This window comes from Medicago truncatula, chromosome 4, assembly GCF_003473485.1.
Source record: "Medicago truncatula cultivar Jemalong A17 chromosome 4, MtrunA17r5.0-ANR, whole genome shotgun sequence".
NCBI lineage: Eukaryota > Viridiplantae > Streptophyta > Magnoliopsida > Fabales > Fabaceae > Medicago > Medicago truncatula.
The window spans coordinates 3,714,286-3,729,731 of record NC_053045.1 but is presented as its reverse complement, the minus strand read 5'-3'; the positions used below and the strand labels follow the sequence as shown (position 1 = coordinate 3,729,731).

Below are 15,446 nucleotides of genomic sequence, written 5' to 3'. Positions count from 1 at the left end.
AAGTACTTAGACCATCCACAACGGTGGGGTGCTTCACCTATTTAGCATCACATTAAATAGGCACCCCCATTGTGGAGAATAATATATGGGTGGCTATGGAGATGGGTGGCTATGAAAGCACTCTCTCTCTTCATTTTTCATGGGTCTCATTTAATAAATCTTAATAAAATAAATAAATATTGTAAAAAATGTAATGATATAAAATTATTTGTGGGACCTATTTAATAATTTATTTTGAGGTGTTGGGTTGGAGAAAAATGGTGCTTATTAAGTATTACCGTAAAATGAGTGATGTGGACATATGAAATAAATGTAAGCACCTAATTTAGGATGCTATGTTGTGGATTGTCTTACTTATTGGCATTTTAGTCCTTATAAGTAAAGAGTCATTATGAGCATTGAGATATTATTTTGACTTAATACATGTTTTAGTCCCCTTAACTTATTTTTAATTTTCATTTCGATCACCTAACTATAAAGTGTCTCAATTTGGTCCGATAACTCTTCTACTGTTTACCATTTTGGTCCTTTCCGTCAGTTTTTAACACTAAATGTCTAAGGTCGACCAACATTATAGGCGGTCCACCATAGACCTTACTAAGTTTTTTAATTTTAACCATTTGATATTTTGATTAAAAAGAGGATCGTTGGATTGTGCATGTCTATTCTATCTTATGGTGTACCATTTACAACTAATTTTTCCTCCATTCTTCATCCTCTTCTTAAGACCATTTACAATGGTAACAAATATTCAACAACCTTCAACACCCACTTTTTCAATTCCCAACACTCCACATCATTTTCTCTCTCTTAATTCAACACCCATTCAATTTTTACCTCTCCAATGGTTTTTTCATTCAACACCCTACCCCACCACCTTTTATTTCTTATTCTTATTTAATTTTATATTTTTGTTTTTATAATTACATAAAATTACAATTATCGATTATAATTAAATTAAAATGAAGAAACACTTAACAAATTTTTTTTTTGTAAAAACAAAATTTATTTAAATAATTTATTTTTATTTTCTTAACATAAATAAAATGCAATACAACAAACTAAGTACGGGTCACACAAATAGCTTAAAATGCAAGACAACAAACAAGCACACAACACACAAGTAATTTACTTAGTACGATACAAATCATCTTCAATCGTGAAACATTCCAAACTTTGTCCATATGTGCTTCACTAGATCTGCTTGCAATTCGTGATGAACATTTGGATCACGCAACTCGGATCTAGCACGCACATGATTTGCAAAAGTGGGTAACACCTCGGTCGAGTATGGTTGCGCTGTACTAGATCCACTTCCCTCAGATTGCTCAAAATCGGTCCAACGTTGAGCATATGTATCTCGTTCATCCTCAACAATCATATTATGCAATATGATGCATGACCTCATGATGATACCCAAATCGGCTATGTCCCACAAGCGAGCTGGTTCACGGATGATTTTAAATCGAGCTTGAAGCACTCCAAAAGCACGTTCGATGTCCTTCCGACAGCTCTCCTGATGTTTTGCGAATAACTTATCAGGTTCACTTTGAGGAAGTCTAATTGATTTGATGAAAGTTGGATAAGAAGGGTAGATATCATCAGCTAGATAGTATGCCATATTATAGGGACGTTGATTCACAAAGAAATTCACGCGTGGAGCCTTTCCCTGTTCCACATCATCAAACACCGGTGACCGGTCTAGAACATTGATATCGTTCAACGTTCCTGGACATCCAAAAAAGGCATGCCAGATCCATAGATCATGAGATGCAACTGCTTCAAGAATAACTGTGGTGGTTCCCTTATCCCCCCTGGTGAATTGACCTTCCCATGCTTTAGGACAATTTTTCCACTCCCAGTGCATGCAGTCAATACTCCCGATCATCCCTGGGAACCCCCGCATTTCACTAACATGTAGTATTCTTTGAAGGTCATCTTGGTTTGGTGCTCTCAGGTACACTTCCTCATACAATCGTATGATTCCTTTACAGAATCTACGTAAGCACTCCAATGTTGTAGTACCTCCTATTTTGATGTATTCATCGACCGCATCTGCTGCCACGCCATATGCTAACATTCGCATTGCTGTGGTACATTTTGCTAACGGTGATATACCTTCTTTGTTGGCGGCATCAACTCGCTGGGTGAAGTAGTTATCAGTAATTGAAAGGCCTCCAACGATTCGAAGGAAAACATGCTTTTGCATCCGGTACCGACGACGAAACATTGCATCGTCATATGTAGGCTCATTGGCAAAGTAGTCGTCAATGAGTCTTTGGTTTGCCGCTGCATGATCTCTATTTAGATATTTTCTACTACGAGATCCACTACCTTCCTCTAATTCTTTTCGACGCTGAATGAATCGGTTGACGATATAAGTGTCTTCAATATCACGTTTTTGTTTGTAGGTTTCGATATCAAAAGGATCCATTGATAGTCTTTGGTGATATTGGAAGTAGATAGGAATGAGATTTGTGATATTGGAAATAGATAGGAATGAGATTTGTGATATTGGAAGTAGACATGAGTCCCTATATATAAGTACATTGTGTGGACGACACTAACGGATTCGAAATAAGTTATTGTATTGTATTAAAGCAAACACTGATAATTATTAAAGCAAACAGTGAGGACTAGACAACACTCTGATAATTATTAAAGCAAACAGTGAGGACTAGACAACACTTTGATAATTATTAAAGCAAACAGTGAGGACTACACAAGACTCTGATAATTATTAAAGCAAACACTACGGACTAGACAACACTGACAAATATTAAAGCAAACAGTGAGGACTAGACAACACTCTGATAATTATTAAAGCAAACACTACGGACTAGACAACACTGACAAATATTAAAGCAAACAGTCGAGACTAGACAACACTGATAATGTTGACTGAATACAAACAAATATTTGATTAAAATTAATTTTCAAACAGCTCATGCTCCAACTTCCCCAACAGCTCATTCTTCCGGTCATCGAGATGCTCTTCGTCCTTTAACTTTAGATACATTTTCATTTTTTTAGCTTGAGTCTTTTCTTGCAGCAACTTGTTTTTCTGTTGTTTCACCAAAGTTAACTCTTTCAATTGTTCAATCTCTTGCTCTTTTAATTCTTTGAATTGAACCCATTCCTTTTCCACCTTCTCCAATGTCTCGCCCTTGCTTTTCTTCTTACCTTTTTTTTTAGCTGCATCCCTACCCATTGGACGAGCACTAGATCCTACAGAGTCCTCGTAAGATCTCTTAGATCCACTACTTCCTGAGTCAACATTTCCTCCCACTTGACTACCATACCGTGGTTGATCTCGGAGAGCGCGCCATTCTTCCATTAAAGTAAATTGAACATTCTTCCCACATCCATATAATTCTTGAGCTTTTTTGAAAACATCATCTTCCGACCAACCGCTTCCTTGCATACGCTTAGCGCTATCATAAGCACCAACCCATTTATTTATTAATTTGTTCATATAATTAAAACGGTTTCGGCATGCAACTACATCGCGCGGAGAATCGAATGAGCAATGCTCGTTACAATACTCAGCAATTTTACCCCAATATGCTTCACTTGTCTGGTTTCTTCCGACAACACTGCATGTTCCATATTTTATCCACCCACTAATTAACACCAAATTTTGTTCAGTGTTCCATGATGGTTGTTGGTTTCTCTTGCTCTTTGGAGTTGTATCCTCTGGAGTTGGAGCAACTTCATTATCTCGTGTCATTCCACCACGATTTATTTGTGATGAAAATTCAGGATATTCACCAACACTCTGAAAATTTTCATTCACCATTGGCATATAACCATTAAATGGGGGTGTTTGAGATGGATATCCCATCATAGATCTAAAATATGGATTAAAGTTGTTTGGAACAGAGGATGGGTGATTGAAATTTGAGGCAAAACCAAAATTAGACATGTTTTGAGGATTTTGGTTGGGGAATTGATTTGGGTTTTGAGGATGTTGGTTGAGGAATTGATTTGGGTTTTGAGGATGTTGGTTGGGAAATTGATTTGGGTGTTGATAATTGTTTGGATTTTGGTAGCTAAAATGGTAATCAGAAGAATTTTGGGTGTTGAATTGATTGTTAGTGGGATCCATTTCACTAAATAAACACTAAAACTTCAAAAGAAAGGCTAATACAAAGCTAATGATAAGATTAAGAGAGTGAAAAACTTGATTTTTTTTTCTGTGTCCAAATCAAATGATCCAAGTCTCTATTTATAGAGAAAAAAAAATTACGAATTTTGGTAAAAAAAATAAAATAAAAAATTATTTGCAATGAAATAATTGAGTCCAAATTATTAAGAAGATAAAAATCCAAGCAGCCAATCACATAATGCCATGTGTCTTGCTTTATCCATTTCCTCTCTTCTCTCTCCGCGTGTGCGTCGCCCACTCTCCCTGTCCGCGCGTGTAGCGCACGCGCCTGGCATGGCAAATCCGCGCGCAACAGCTGTCCCCCGTGGCAGGATTCAACTAGTTGAACTCTTTCATCACTTCCCTCCTCCAACTCAGATTTTTCCTTCTTTCAACACCCTCCATTGCAAGGCTTCAACATGTTGAATCCCATATTCAACACCCCATTGTAGCTAGTCTTAATCATCTTCAACATAATTTTTCCTCCATTTTCATAGCAGTCCAGAATTTTTTCTTCTTCTCCACACGCCCAAACCAGCAACAACATTAACTTGTTCAGAAAACACAAAAATCATCAACTTGTTCATAATGTTCATTACAAACTATTAGAGTATGAATAATCAACTGTAGTTAGTTGATAGGTAAACTAAAGTTAGTAGCTTGGTTAGAAGTTAGTTAGAGTTAGTTACTCAAACTAATCTCTATATATAGGAACACTATTGTACTCATTCATTATCTTTTATCAAATCTATTGATTCTCCTATGAGTCTCTATGGTTATTTTCCACATGAATACTACTATGCTCTCTCTAGCTGATCACTATGACCTTTATCCCCCTGAGATTCCATGATTCACAACACAAATCCATAATTTTTTTATTAAAAATTGTACCAGTTCATTAAAAAACAACCCAAACACAGCAATAACACAACAATAGCAACAACATCAAATCCCAAAAAAAACACAAATCAAATTCATTATCTCTTTATCTTCCTTATCTTCTCTTGGTCCTTCTCTTTACTCTCTCCAATATGTTTTCTTCTCTTCTCAACAACAAACACACAACCCAATTCAAGTCCATTGGTTGTGACAACAACAACAACAAACCCTCTCTCTTCCAGAAATCAGAGATCCATTTTCTACACTCTTCTAATTTCATCAAAGATCTATGGATTTTCCGATGAGTTTGTTGTTGTTGTTGTCAAAGACAAAAATCATGGTTGTGGATCTTTCTAAAATGGGTTGGCAAAACTTGGTTTAATATTCCATATTTGAATGCTGTAGAATTAAAACGAGGTTTTGGAGGAAGAAAAGTGAAGGGTTTGAGGCTAGTGTTAAGAAAAGAGGAAGAAGATAAAAGCATATCTATAACTTCTTCAACTGTTGAATGGTAAAGCGATAGAGTTTAAGCACTGAAATGAAAGTGTCAAATAACAAGAACCTAAAGGGTAAAGTGTGTGTTGTGTCTGGTTTCTGTTCACACCTCTTCACTATTAACTATAGTTATGTATATAGATGGATTTAGGTTTTTGAAAAGAAAAAAAAAGTTAATTAAGACATGAGGAGGAGGAAGAGAGAAGATGATGAAAAGTGAAAAATAAAATTAGGTGTTGACGGTTCACTATTAGATACAATGGACATGCAATCAAATGGTTAAAATCACATAAAAAAAATTAGACATTAAAAAACTAATGGAGAGGACTACATTAGTAAACAGAGGAAAACTTATGGGACCAAATTGAGACACTTTATAGTTAAGGAACCAAAATAAAAATAAGTTAAGGGACCAAAGCATGTATTAAGCCTATTATTTTAGTGTCAAGGATTATATTAACTAACAGAATGCACAATCAATGACTATTTTGAAATTCTGGTACATTGAGGGACTATTTTGACTATTCATTACACATTTATGGACCAAAGTGATTATTATCCCAAGAAATATAGGGTCATGCTAACTTGTGTCCTAAGGGAACATGTTAATAAACAATCCAAAAGTAGAAACATTCTCTTATATTTTGTGCATTCAATTAATCAAAAATAAAATAAATTAAATTCAAATGCATTGATTACAACAAAATATTTCTACTTTGGACTTATTGACTTGTGTCTTAAGGACACATGTTAACATTTCTCAAAAATATATATCGTGCCTTTGCGATCCACAAATCTCAGCTCAATTGAAAAAGGTAGTGACTAGAGTTTACACTTTGGTTTGTTCCTTTATGTGGCGTCCTTGAGTGATTAGAGTTTACACTTTGGTTTGTTCCTTTGTGTGGCGTCCTTGAGTTTTCAACAGTTATTGTTATTTCGTTTATCTATTAAGAAGAAATCGTGTCATAAGAAATTTTTTAGAACCAAATTGTATATCCCTATTGTATAATATACAAGCATAAAGAAGAGCATGTGTATTTTCAATTTGTATTATATCAATTTTAATTTAATTCATTTATTTGAATTTTATAATTTCTATACTCAAGAAAAAATGGTTTAGAAAAAGATATGCTAACATTTGTAGTTAATTTTTTTAGTTTTTTTGGTGGTGGTCGGGGAACCCCGGACCTTGTATATATTATGTATTGTCCCTACTAACTGAGCTAAGTTCACGAGGACTTAATTTTTTTAGTTTATTAAATTATGATGTATACTTAAATTTAAATTTGTAAAAAAAAAAAATGAATTGTTAAGGGTACAAAGACGCACTTATAGGCTATAGTAGCACCTGAATCATAAGTAAAATTGTTTGAGGCTAATTTAAATATATTAAAAATTTGTACTAAAATATATATTAAAATTAAGCTACACAAAAAAAAAAAAACTATGTTTAAAAAAAAAATATATATTTCCTTTATTAGAAGTATAGATATAGATGCAAAGTCGTCAAGACATTTTTTGTTTTATTAGGGGAGGCGTATTGAGATTCTGAGTGTCATATCGATACTAAAATTAGAGCGTCGCCTCAACCATTTGATCAATAAAGCTCCTCTTTTAGGCCGCAAATTTTAATTTTTTCTTGACTAGTATATATGTATATATAGTTACCAGTAATGACATAGCGAAGTTTGTTTTTTACATTTGTAGTTTCAACGAAAGTTTGACTTTTGTGATTTGAAATTCTAAACTATGGTTAATATTGAATTAATATGTATTTTTTTTTAGAAAAAAATTAAAAAACATGTATGGATCTACTGGCTTGTCAAAAAAAAAATTTGTATGGATCTACTGTAATACATTGAAATTTTCTAGAATGAGCGTAGTAGTTTCCTTTCTTAATGTTGCTCGCACTCCTTTTTTAATGTTTGTGCACCTTCTTTCTATTCGTCTCTTATTCTCGGTCTCAATTATTTTTTGTTTGACTTTATATCTATTGAAAAAGAAATGTTAAATAAAATATATTATGATAATTTTTTAAACTACATACCTTTTGAAATTATAAAAAACAATTTCCGTGCCCCAAATTTTATGGGGCCTTATGCATCTGCACAACCTAAATATCTTATGGCCGCACAGAAGATGACAACCACAGTTGATCGAATGTGACAGATGGTTGTGTTGCTATTTTGTATAGGATGGTATACCTGCAAACACTTAAACGTTCAAGTTAGAGTTGATCAATTACATATGCAAAGATGTGAGTTCAATTTTCATTATCAAGACAGTTTATCGGCCTGCTTTCACGAGGCTTGAGATTTGTCTTACCCCTTGAGAGCGGATATACTCAACACATTTAAATTTTTATCTATAAAAAATATTGTATTATATCTGTAAGACTTATCTTAATCAACAATGTCGACATTGTTAAATCAAATATTTTCTATGGTGTTGCGGGTTCAATCTAAATATTCCACTCGATGTACGTTAGTTTAGGTGAATGTTATGGTTTAGATCGGTGCTTAAAATTATAAGAAATTCTAAGACAATCGACAATACTCTTTAAAAGTAAAATTTGATGTCCTATTGAGTAAAGATAATGTATAATATATGCGAAGTCTGGGGTTCAAACCCCGAACACCATAAAAAAAAAAAAATAGCTCATTTAACATGAAAGTGATCCATTATGGTATTGTTTTTGGGTTAATAAGTCTTTACCCTCTGTAATATAGGTCATTTTCGGATTTTCCCTGTAAAATTTTTTATTCATCCATTTGTAAAAAAAAAAATTATTTACCCCCTAATAGGTCATTCAAAAACGAAAATTTCTGAAAAAAAAAAAGGTTTTCGAATGATCTATTAGTTGGTATTCTGAAAGAAAAAAAAGTACAGAGGTAAATAAAAAGAAATTACAGGAGAAAAACTGAAAATTACCTATGTTAAAAAGGGTAAAGACATGTTAACCCTTGTTTTTTTTAAAGGATATTATGGTATTGTTTTGTCATTTTGTCTCTTAGGAGAGGAGGAAAATAAACAACATTTTACTTTTTTGTTCGGTTAAAAAAATCAAGAATTAAAATAAACATTTTACAACACCACCAAAAATACTTGTCAAAAAAAAGAACACCACCAAAAATAAAAATAAACATTCTACTGTTTCAATAAATTCTAAAAACAGAAAGGTCTTGTTAACCTCGTTTGGTTAAGAAAACCAAAAGTAAAAATTGCAAGTTAAAAAAGACAAATGCATTGATTATACAACTTTCAATGCAAATATTACTATATTTGTAAAAAAAAAAAAAAAAACAATGTTATCTGAATCATCACATCACCATCCTCGTAGCTGAATCGAACCCTCTGCAACTCAATTTCTCAAAACCCTAACCCTAATCATGGGATCCATTGGCGTTCTCCTTGTATCTCATCAAGTAATCCCATACTTAGAACAAGAACTCAACAAACGCTACAACCTCTTCCGCTTATGGGATTTCCCACAAAAATCTCAACTTTTAACTCAACACGGCGCGTCGATCCGTGCGGTGGTCGGAGATGCATTCGCCGGTGCCGATTCTGACCTCATTGAAGCACTTCCGAAGCTTGAAATCGTTTCGAGCTTCAGTGTTGGTGTTGATAAGATTGATCTTGGCAAGTGTAAGGAGAAAGGGATTCGCGTGACGAATACACCTGATGTTTTGACTGATGAAGTTGCTGATTTGGCTATTGGTTTGATGCTTACGCTTCTTAGAAGGATTTGTGAATGTGATCGTTATGTTAGAGGTGGAAATTGGAAGCATGGTGATTATAAATTGACCACAAAGGTAAACCCTAATCACCACCAAATTTCTCAATTGATTTGCTTTTTTGAGTCTTGTGGCGATTACAATCATATTGCCAATCGTAATACTCGCTCCGGTCTTAGATATAAGTAAAAATTGTTTTTCGGACTCATTGAATAATAACTGATGTATCCTGTCTATAAGTTATAGACCAGATACCTGAAAAAAGTTTTTTTTTTTTTTTTTTTTTCTTACGTAATATTGTAAACAATTAGCTTTGGTGAAACCAATGTAGAAACACACCGTGATTGTATGTTTGGATTGGCTGTGAGTTTGGCAAAGTCACGGTGGCACTGTAATTTTGTTGAAACTTTGAAGGTAATGTAGTTAGTGTCAAAATAGTAGTGGTGAAAACCAATGTACTAACACAGTTCTATGGTTTGGATTGGCAATGAGTTTGGCAAAGTCAGAGTGGTGTGTGATTTTGTTGAAACTTATTGCTTTTGTCAAGATCGCGGCAGTTCATCTGATTCCGTCAAATTTATCACCAATCCAAACATGCACAAAAAATGTTTTAGGTAGGATAGGAACATAGTTTGAAATTGCGGGCACTACTATAATCACATTGTATAAGTTTTAGAGGTCTCTGCAACGACGTTACAATCACAATTGTGGCTACATCGGCTGCATACAGCATTACAATCATAATTGTGGCTACATCGGTTGTATTTGTCCTCATTTTACTGCAATATCAAGGTTCAGAGCATAGTACTAGTAGTGCTCTATTAGGATCCTTTATCTCTACTGTTCATCATGATTAGCTAACACACAAGTCGACAAGCATGAGTTAACGTTTCTAGATATGAAAATTGTGTTCAATTTCATACAAACTCTTGATTTAGCACTCAGTTGAAGTTGTATGGACTCGTTCATACATACTCTTGATTAGAATCGCAAATTTATACTCAAGTGTCCTCACTATCTCACGATTCATGTGATTAACATCTTGATTTGATACGATATCAAACACAATTGATACATATCAGAGTGTGAATCTCTTTTGGACTTCTCATCATGAATCCCAATTCAATTTGCTGAATCTCATGGAGTTGGGAGATGTGAATCTCAGTTAAATCACATGATATGAATTCAATCATGGTGGGTACATCCCAGAAACTGGCCGAGTTGGACGACTTGGTTTCTAAATGTTTTTGCTTATGACATTTGTTTTCACTTAAAAAATGATATTTTTATCGAGTCTGCAGAAGTTTGACTTGTTTTTCCTTACGACACAATGATCTTATTGGACATATTTTTATGAATCTGCAGAAGTTCTACTTGTTTGCACAGGCTCTCGAGTTTGACAAACCACTTATTTTTTTCCATAATTACAATTTGTAAGCTTTCAGAAAACAGTGAAAAACATTTAAAATTGGACACGATGATCCATCATCATGTTTTAAGGGTTGTAGAACTTCAATCATATAATTGTCATACTCATTAAAATTGGTTATATGTTTGTACCACAAAAAAGGGAGGTTATATGTATTCCCATGCAGTATTCCCCCCATCCATTTTCCAACAAGAAATTAATTTTCTTTTGTCTGGTATTTTCCCTGCAGTTCTCTGGGAAAACTGTCGGCATTATTGGGCTGGGAAGGATTGGCGCAGCCATTGCCAAGAGAGCTGAAGGCTTTAACTGTCCAATATCCTACTATTCGAGAACTCAAAAGCAGGAGTCAAAATACAAGTACTATCCAAGTGTTGTTGAGCTTGCATCCAACTGTGATATACTAGTTGTTGCCTGCCCCCTTACAGAGGAAACCCATCACATCATCAACCGGGAGGTCATTAACGCACTCGGTCCAAAGGGTTTCCTAATTAACATCGGTCGAGGTAAGCATGTTGATGAGCCAGAGCTGGTCTCTGCACTGCTTGAAGGTCGTTTGGGTGGAGCTGGACTTGATGTGTTTGAAAACGAGCCTCATGTTCCTGAGGAGCTATTTGGGCTTGAAAATGTTGTACTGTTGCCTCATGTTGGAAGCGCCACGGTTGAAACTCGAACTGCCATGGCTGACCTTGTGCTTGGAAACCTAGAGGCTCATTTCCTTGGAAAGCCACTGTTAACTCCCTTGGTTTAAGCTTCATGACTCTATTGAACTATGGACATATGATTGATTGGCCATTGACCCAGAAAATTTGATGTTACATCATCAATTAAGGATTCTTGTGATATGGAATTGATTGATTGTGAGAGCTTCAGATATCTATATTGGTGCTTCAACAATTGTTGTAAAGAATAAATCATTTCATCTTAATCGTGTGACATCTTAATCTGAATATCAATCATGATTTGGTTGAACTTTAGCCAAGAAATGACATGTTCAAATAACTACGTTATTAAGTTGGCTTCAAATTTATTGATCAACTAACAAATAATATGGTACGTATGGAGCAGGTTTGTCAGATATAAATATAAAAATTCTGAAACAGTTATTTTATCTGCGGTGATTGCACCAGTATTTAAGTGTAGTGAATTCTGATCCTTTTTTTTATATACATATTAGAATTTTGTCATATACTCTGTGTTTTGGAATCAATATAGCTTTATTCAACATCAATATGTGCAGATTGATTAGTTAAATTTGGGGCTGCTAATATTGTAATACTGATACTTTGAAGATATAAAATTCTCATCCTCCACAAATAGTGTTTCTTCTGTTGTCTTTTCTTTTCCTTCTGATAAAATAAACATTACTTTGTGATAGAATAAAATAAGAATACCACCTTCATTCATTTGTTCGTTCCCTAGCAACATGATTCATTAACAAAATTGAACATTTAATTAATCAGTTAGGTGCAGGATGCCCCTCTTAGCTGATATCATGTGTGTCGTTTAGTTTTTCTTTTTGGTTTGACTTTTCTCATGTAAACAAAAATAATAAAACATGACAGAGTTAAAAACAACTTATGGTTTCTTTTGATAGAATATTGTTGTTATTATAAAAGAACTTTTGTTTTTATAAATTAATGTTACTATATGAATCAGCATCGTCTTCGTGTGCTTATTCCACCAGTTAACGCACCAAATCCAACCATATGCAACTCCATTTTTCAAAACACTAACCCTAATGGAATCCATAGATGTTCTCCTCGTAGCTCAAGTACTCCCTTACTTAGAACAAGAACTCAGCAAACGCTACAACCTTTTCCGCATATGTGATTACCCGCAAAAATCTCAATTCTTAACTCAACATGGCGCGTTGATCCGTGCGGTGGTGGGAAACGGATCCTGCGGCGCCGATTCTGAGCTCATTGATGCACTGCCAAATCTAGAGATTGTTTCGAGCTTCAGCGTTGGTGTTGACAAGATTGATCTTAACAAGTGTAAGGAGAAAGGGATTTGTGTGACGAATACACCTGATGTGTTGACTGATGATGTTGCTGATTTAGCTATTGGTTTGATGCTTACACTTCTTAGGAGGATTTGTGAATGTGATCGATTTGTTAGAAGTGGAGACTGGAAGCATGGTGACTATAAGTTGACCACTAAGGTAAAACCATAATACCCAACTTTCTAATCATATTGGTTTTTTGTTTTAAGCCTTGTCACGATCATGGTCGTAGTCGTGTCATGATCATGGCTGTAACGCGATTCTTGATAGTATTATGAAAAACTACTAGTTTGACAAAGTTATGGTGGCACCGTGATTTTGTTGAAACCCCAAAGCCATTGTAGCTTTTGCCAAAACAGTAGTGGTGAAACCAATGTAAAAACACACATGCTGATTGTATGTTGGGATTGGCGGTGAGTTTAACAAGGTAACAGTTGTACCGTGATTTTGTAGAAACTCACAAGTCATTGTAGCTTTTGTCAAAATCGAGGTAGTTCATCGTGATTTAACCAATCTTACCGCCAATACAAACATGCTCTAAAAATGTTTAAGGTATAGGAGCATAGTCATAAAGTTTGAGGTCTCTGGAATGACATTACAAGACTTAAAAAAGTTTTATCTTCATTGTTCATTTCATCATGGTTATCTAACTTGCATGATCTAACGTTTCTAGATAGGAAAATTGAGTTCAATTGCATACAAAATTATGTTTTAGCAAATTGAAGGCCATTCAATAACTAGAATGATTTAGCATTAGTAAATAGAAGGAATAATCTTACAATCGGATTTTTGGCACTCACAGTGTGGTGTGGTTAATTATTGACTGATGAAGATCAATGAGAGAATTAGAGTGAAGAAAAAATGCTTGGTGGTTTGTTATAGGGATGGTGCTCCTTCTATATACACCAAAAAGCAAAAGCTAAAGTATCCTATAACCAAGTTCCTAAACTGATGTTGCTTTTCTTTTGTGGATTTGATATTGTGAAGAATTGTGGTCTAATAGTATTGATGAGAATAACCATGGCTTTTTGTTTTAAGTCTCGTTGCGTTTATGGTCATATTGCGGGTCGCGACTCTTAATATAATGAAAAGGTAGTAGTGGTGAAACCAATGTGGAAACAAACTAATTGTATATTTGGATTGATGTTGAGTTTGGCAAAATGGTACTGTGATTTTGTTGAGACTTTGAACTGTAGTTTTCACCACCAAAATCGTTGCAGCTTGCAGTTATTCCACCATTCTCACTTTCAATCCAAACTTACACTAAAAACGTTTTAAGTAGGAACATAGTTTTAAATTATGGTTTGCAACTGCAGCTGCAATATAAAAGCTTTAGATGTAATCACAGCGGCATCACAGTCACAATTGTGACAGCATTTGTTCACTATTTGCCACAATATAAAGGTTCGGAGTATAGTATTGCACTTTTAAGATCTTTTATCTCCACTGTTTGTCATAGTTATGTAACTCACAACTTTATTAACATAATTCATACATATCAGAGCGTGAATATCATCTGCACCTCTCAGCATGAATCCCAATTCAATTTTCTTAGATTGACAAAACCACCTATTTTTCAATATTTACAGTTTGTAAGCTTTCAAGAAACGGTTAAAAACATTTAAAATGTGACACAGTGATTTATCATGCTGTAAGGTTTGCAAAACTTCAATCATATAATTGTGCCATACTTCTCATTAAAATCGGTTACATGTATTCTCATGTAGTATTCCTCCCCGCCATTTTCCAACGACAAATTAATTGTGTCTTTGCAGTTCTCTGGTAAAACGGTTGGCATTATTGGGCTGGGAAGGATTGGCACAGCAATTGCGAAGAGAGCTGAAGGTTTTAATTGTTCAATATGTTACTATTCTAGAACTCAAAAGCAGGAACCAAAATACAAGTACTATCCAAATGTTGTTGAGTTAGCATCCAACTGCGACATACTAGTCGTTGCCTGCTCTCTTACAGATGAAACCCATCACATCATCAACCGGGAGGTCATCAATGCACTTGGTCCGAAGGGTTTCCTAATTAACATCGGTCGAGGTAAGCATGTTGATGAGCCAGAGCTGGTCTCTGCACTGCTTGAAGGTCGTTTGGGTGGAGCTGGACTTGATGTGTTTGAAAACGAGCCTCATGTTCCCGAAGAGCTATTTGGGCTAGAAAATGTTGTGTTGCTGCCTCATGTTGGAAGTGGCACGGTAGAAACTAGAACTGCCATGGCCGACCTTGTTCTTGGAAACTTGGAGGCTCATTTCCTTGGAAAGCCACTGTTAACTCCCTTGGTTTAATCTACATGACTCTATTGAACTATGTTTATGTTATTCACGAATTATTTATGGTTTATGTTAACATGTTTTTAGGTTTTTCTATAATGTGTCTGAACTATATGCCTGATGTTTTAGCCGGGAATTTTTCTACCACAATGTGATCAAAGTAGCAAATGCCAAAATAATTTGAAATGATGATGATCCCGATGGACATTTATAAATTTGAAGATTAATCAATTGAATTGGTTGAGTTTCTTAATAAAGATGCTTGTCCATGATAGACCTTATCGTAGCTCATGAACTACTGCTCAGTTGCATGGAATTGTTAGAGTATAGTGTACAGAAAAGTTTTCAACGAAGGTATCCTCTGACCAACAGGGCCTAGATTGGTCAAATTATTGATTTCGACATGAGGGATGATCTCCATAGTCCTCTCCAAGATTGGAGGAGGGCAGCCCAAATAATAGGCATACTAGTCCCCGGT

General features: G+C 34.9%; 3 protein-coding genes across 3 annotated transcripts; 1 reads left to right on the top strand and 2 right to left on the bottom strand.

The window, feature by feature from the left end:
- Window positions 1-1,072: 1,072 nt before the first annotated feature.
- LOC112421346 (uncharacterized) lies at window positions 1,073-2,434 on the bottom strand. Its single transcript, XM_039833812.1, has 2 exons — window positions 1,481-2,434; window positions 1,073-1,084 (listed from the first exon to the last, which is right to left on the bottom strand). The coding sequence occupies exons 1-2, from the start codon at window positions 2,432-2,434 to the stop codon at window positions 1,073-1,075; spliced, it is 966 nt and encodes a 321-aa protein (XP_039689746.1).
- A 495-nt stretch (window positions 2,435-2,929) lies between these two features.
- LOC112421345 (glutathione S-transferase T3) lies at window positions 2,930-3,969 on the bottom strand. Its single transcript, XM_024782791.2, has one exon. The coding sequence runs from the start codon at window positions 3,923-3,925 to the stop codon at window positions 2,930-2,932; it is 996 nt and encodes a 331-aa protein (XP_024638559.1). The 5' UTR covers window positions 3,926-3,969.
- A 4,812-nt stretch (window positions 3,970-8,781) lies between these two features.
- On the top strand, window positions 8,782-15,064 carry LOC11418154 (uncharacterized). Its single transcript, XM_003604447.4, has 4 exons — window positions 8,782-9,336; window positions 10,917-11,429; window positions 12,339-12,848; window positions 14,465-15,064. The coding sequence occupies exons 1-4, from the start codon at window positions 8,911-8,913 to the stop codon at window positions 14,981-14,983; spliced, it is 1,968 nt and encodes a 655-aa protein (XP_003604495.2). The 5' UTR covers window positions 8,782-8,910; the 3' UTR covers window positions 14,984-15,064.
- The last annotated feature ends 382 nt before the right edge of the window (window positions 15,065-15,446 follow it).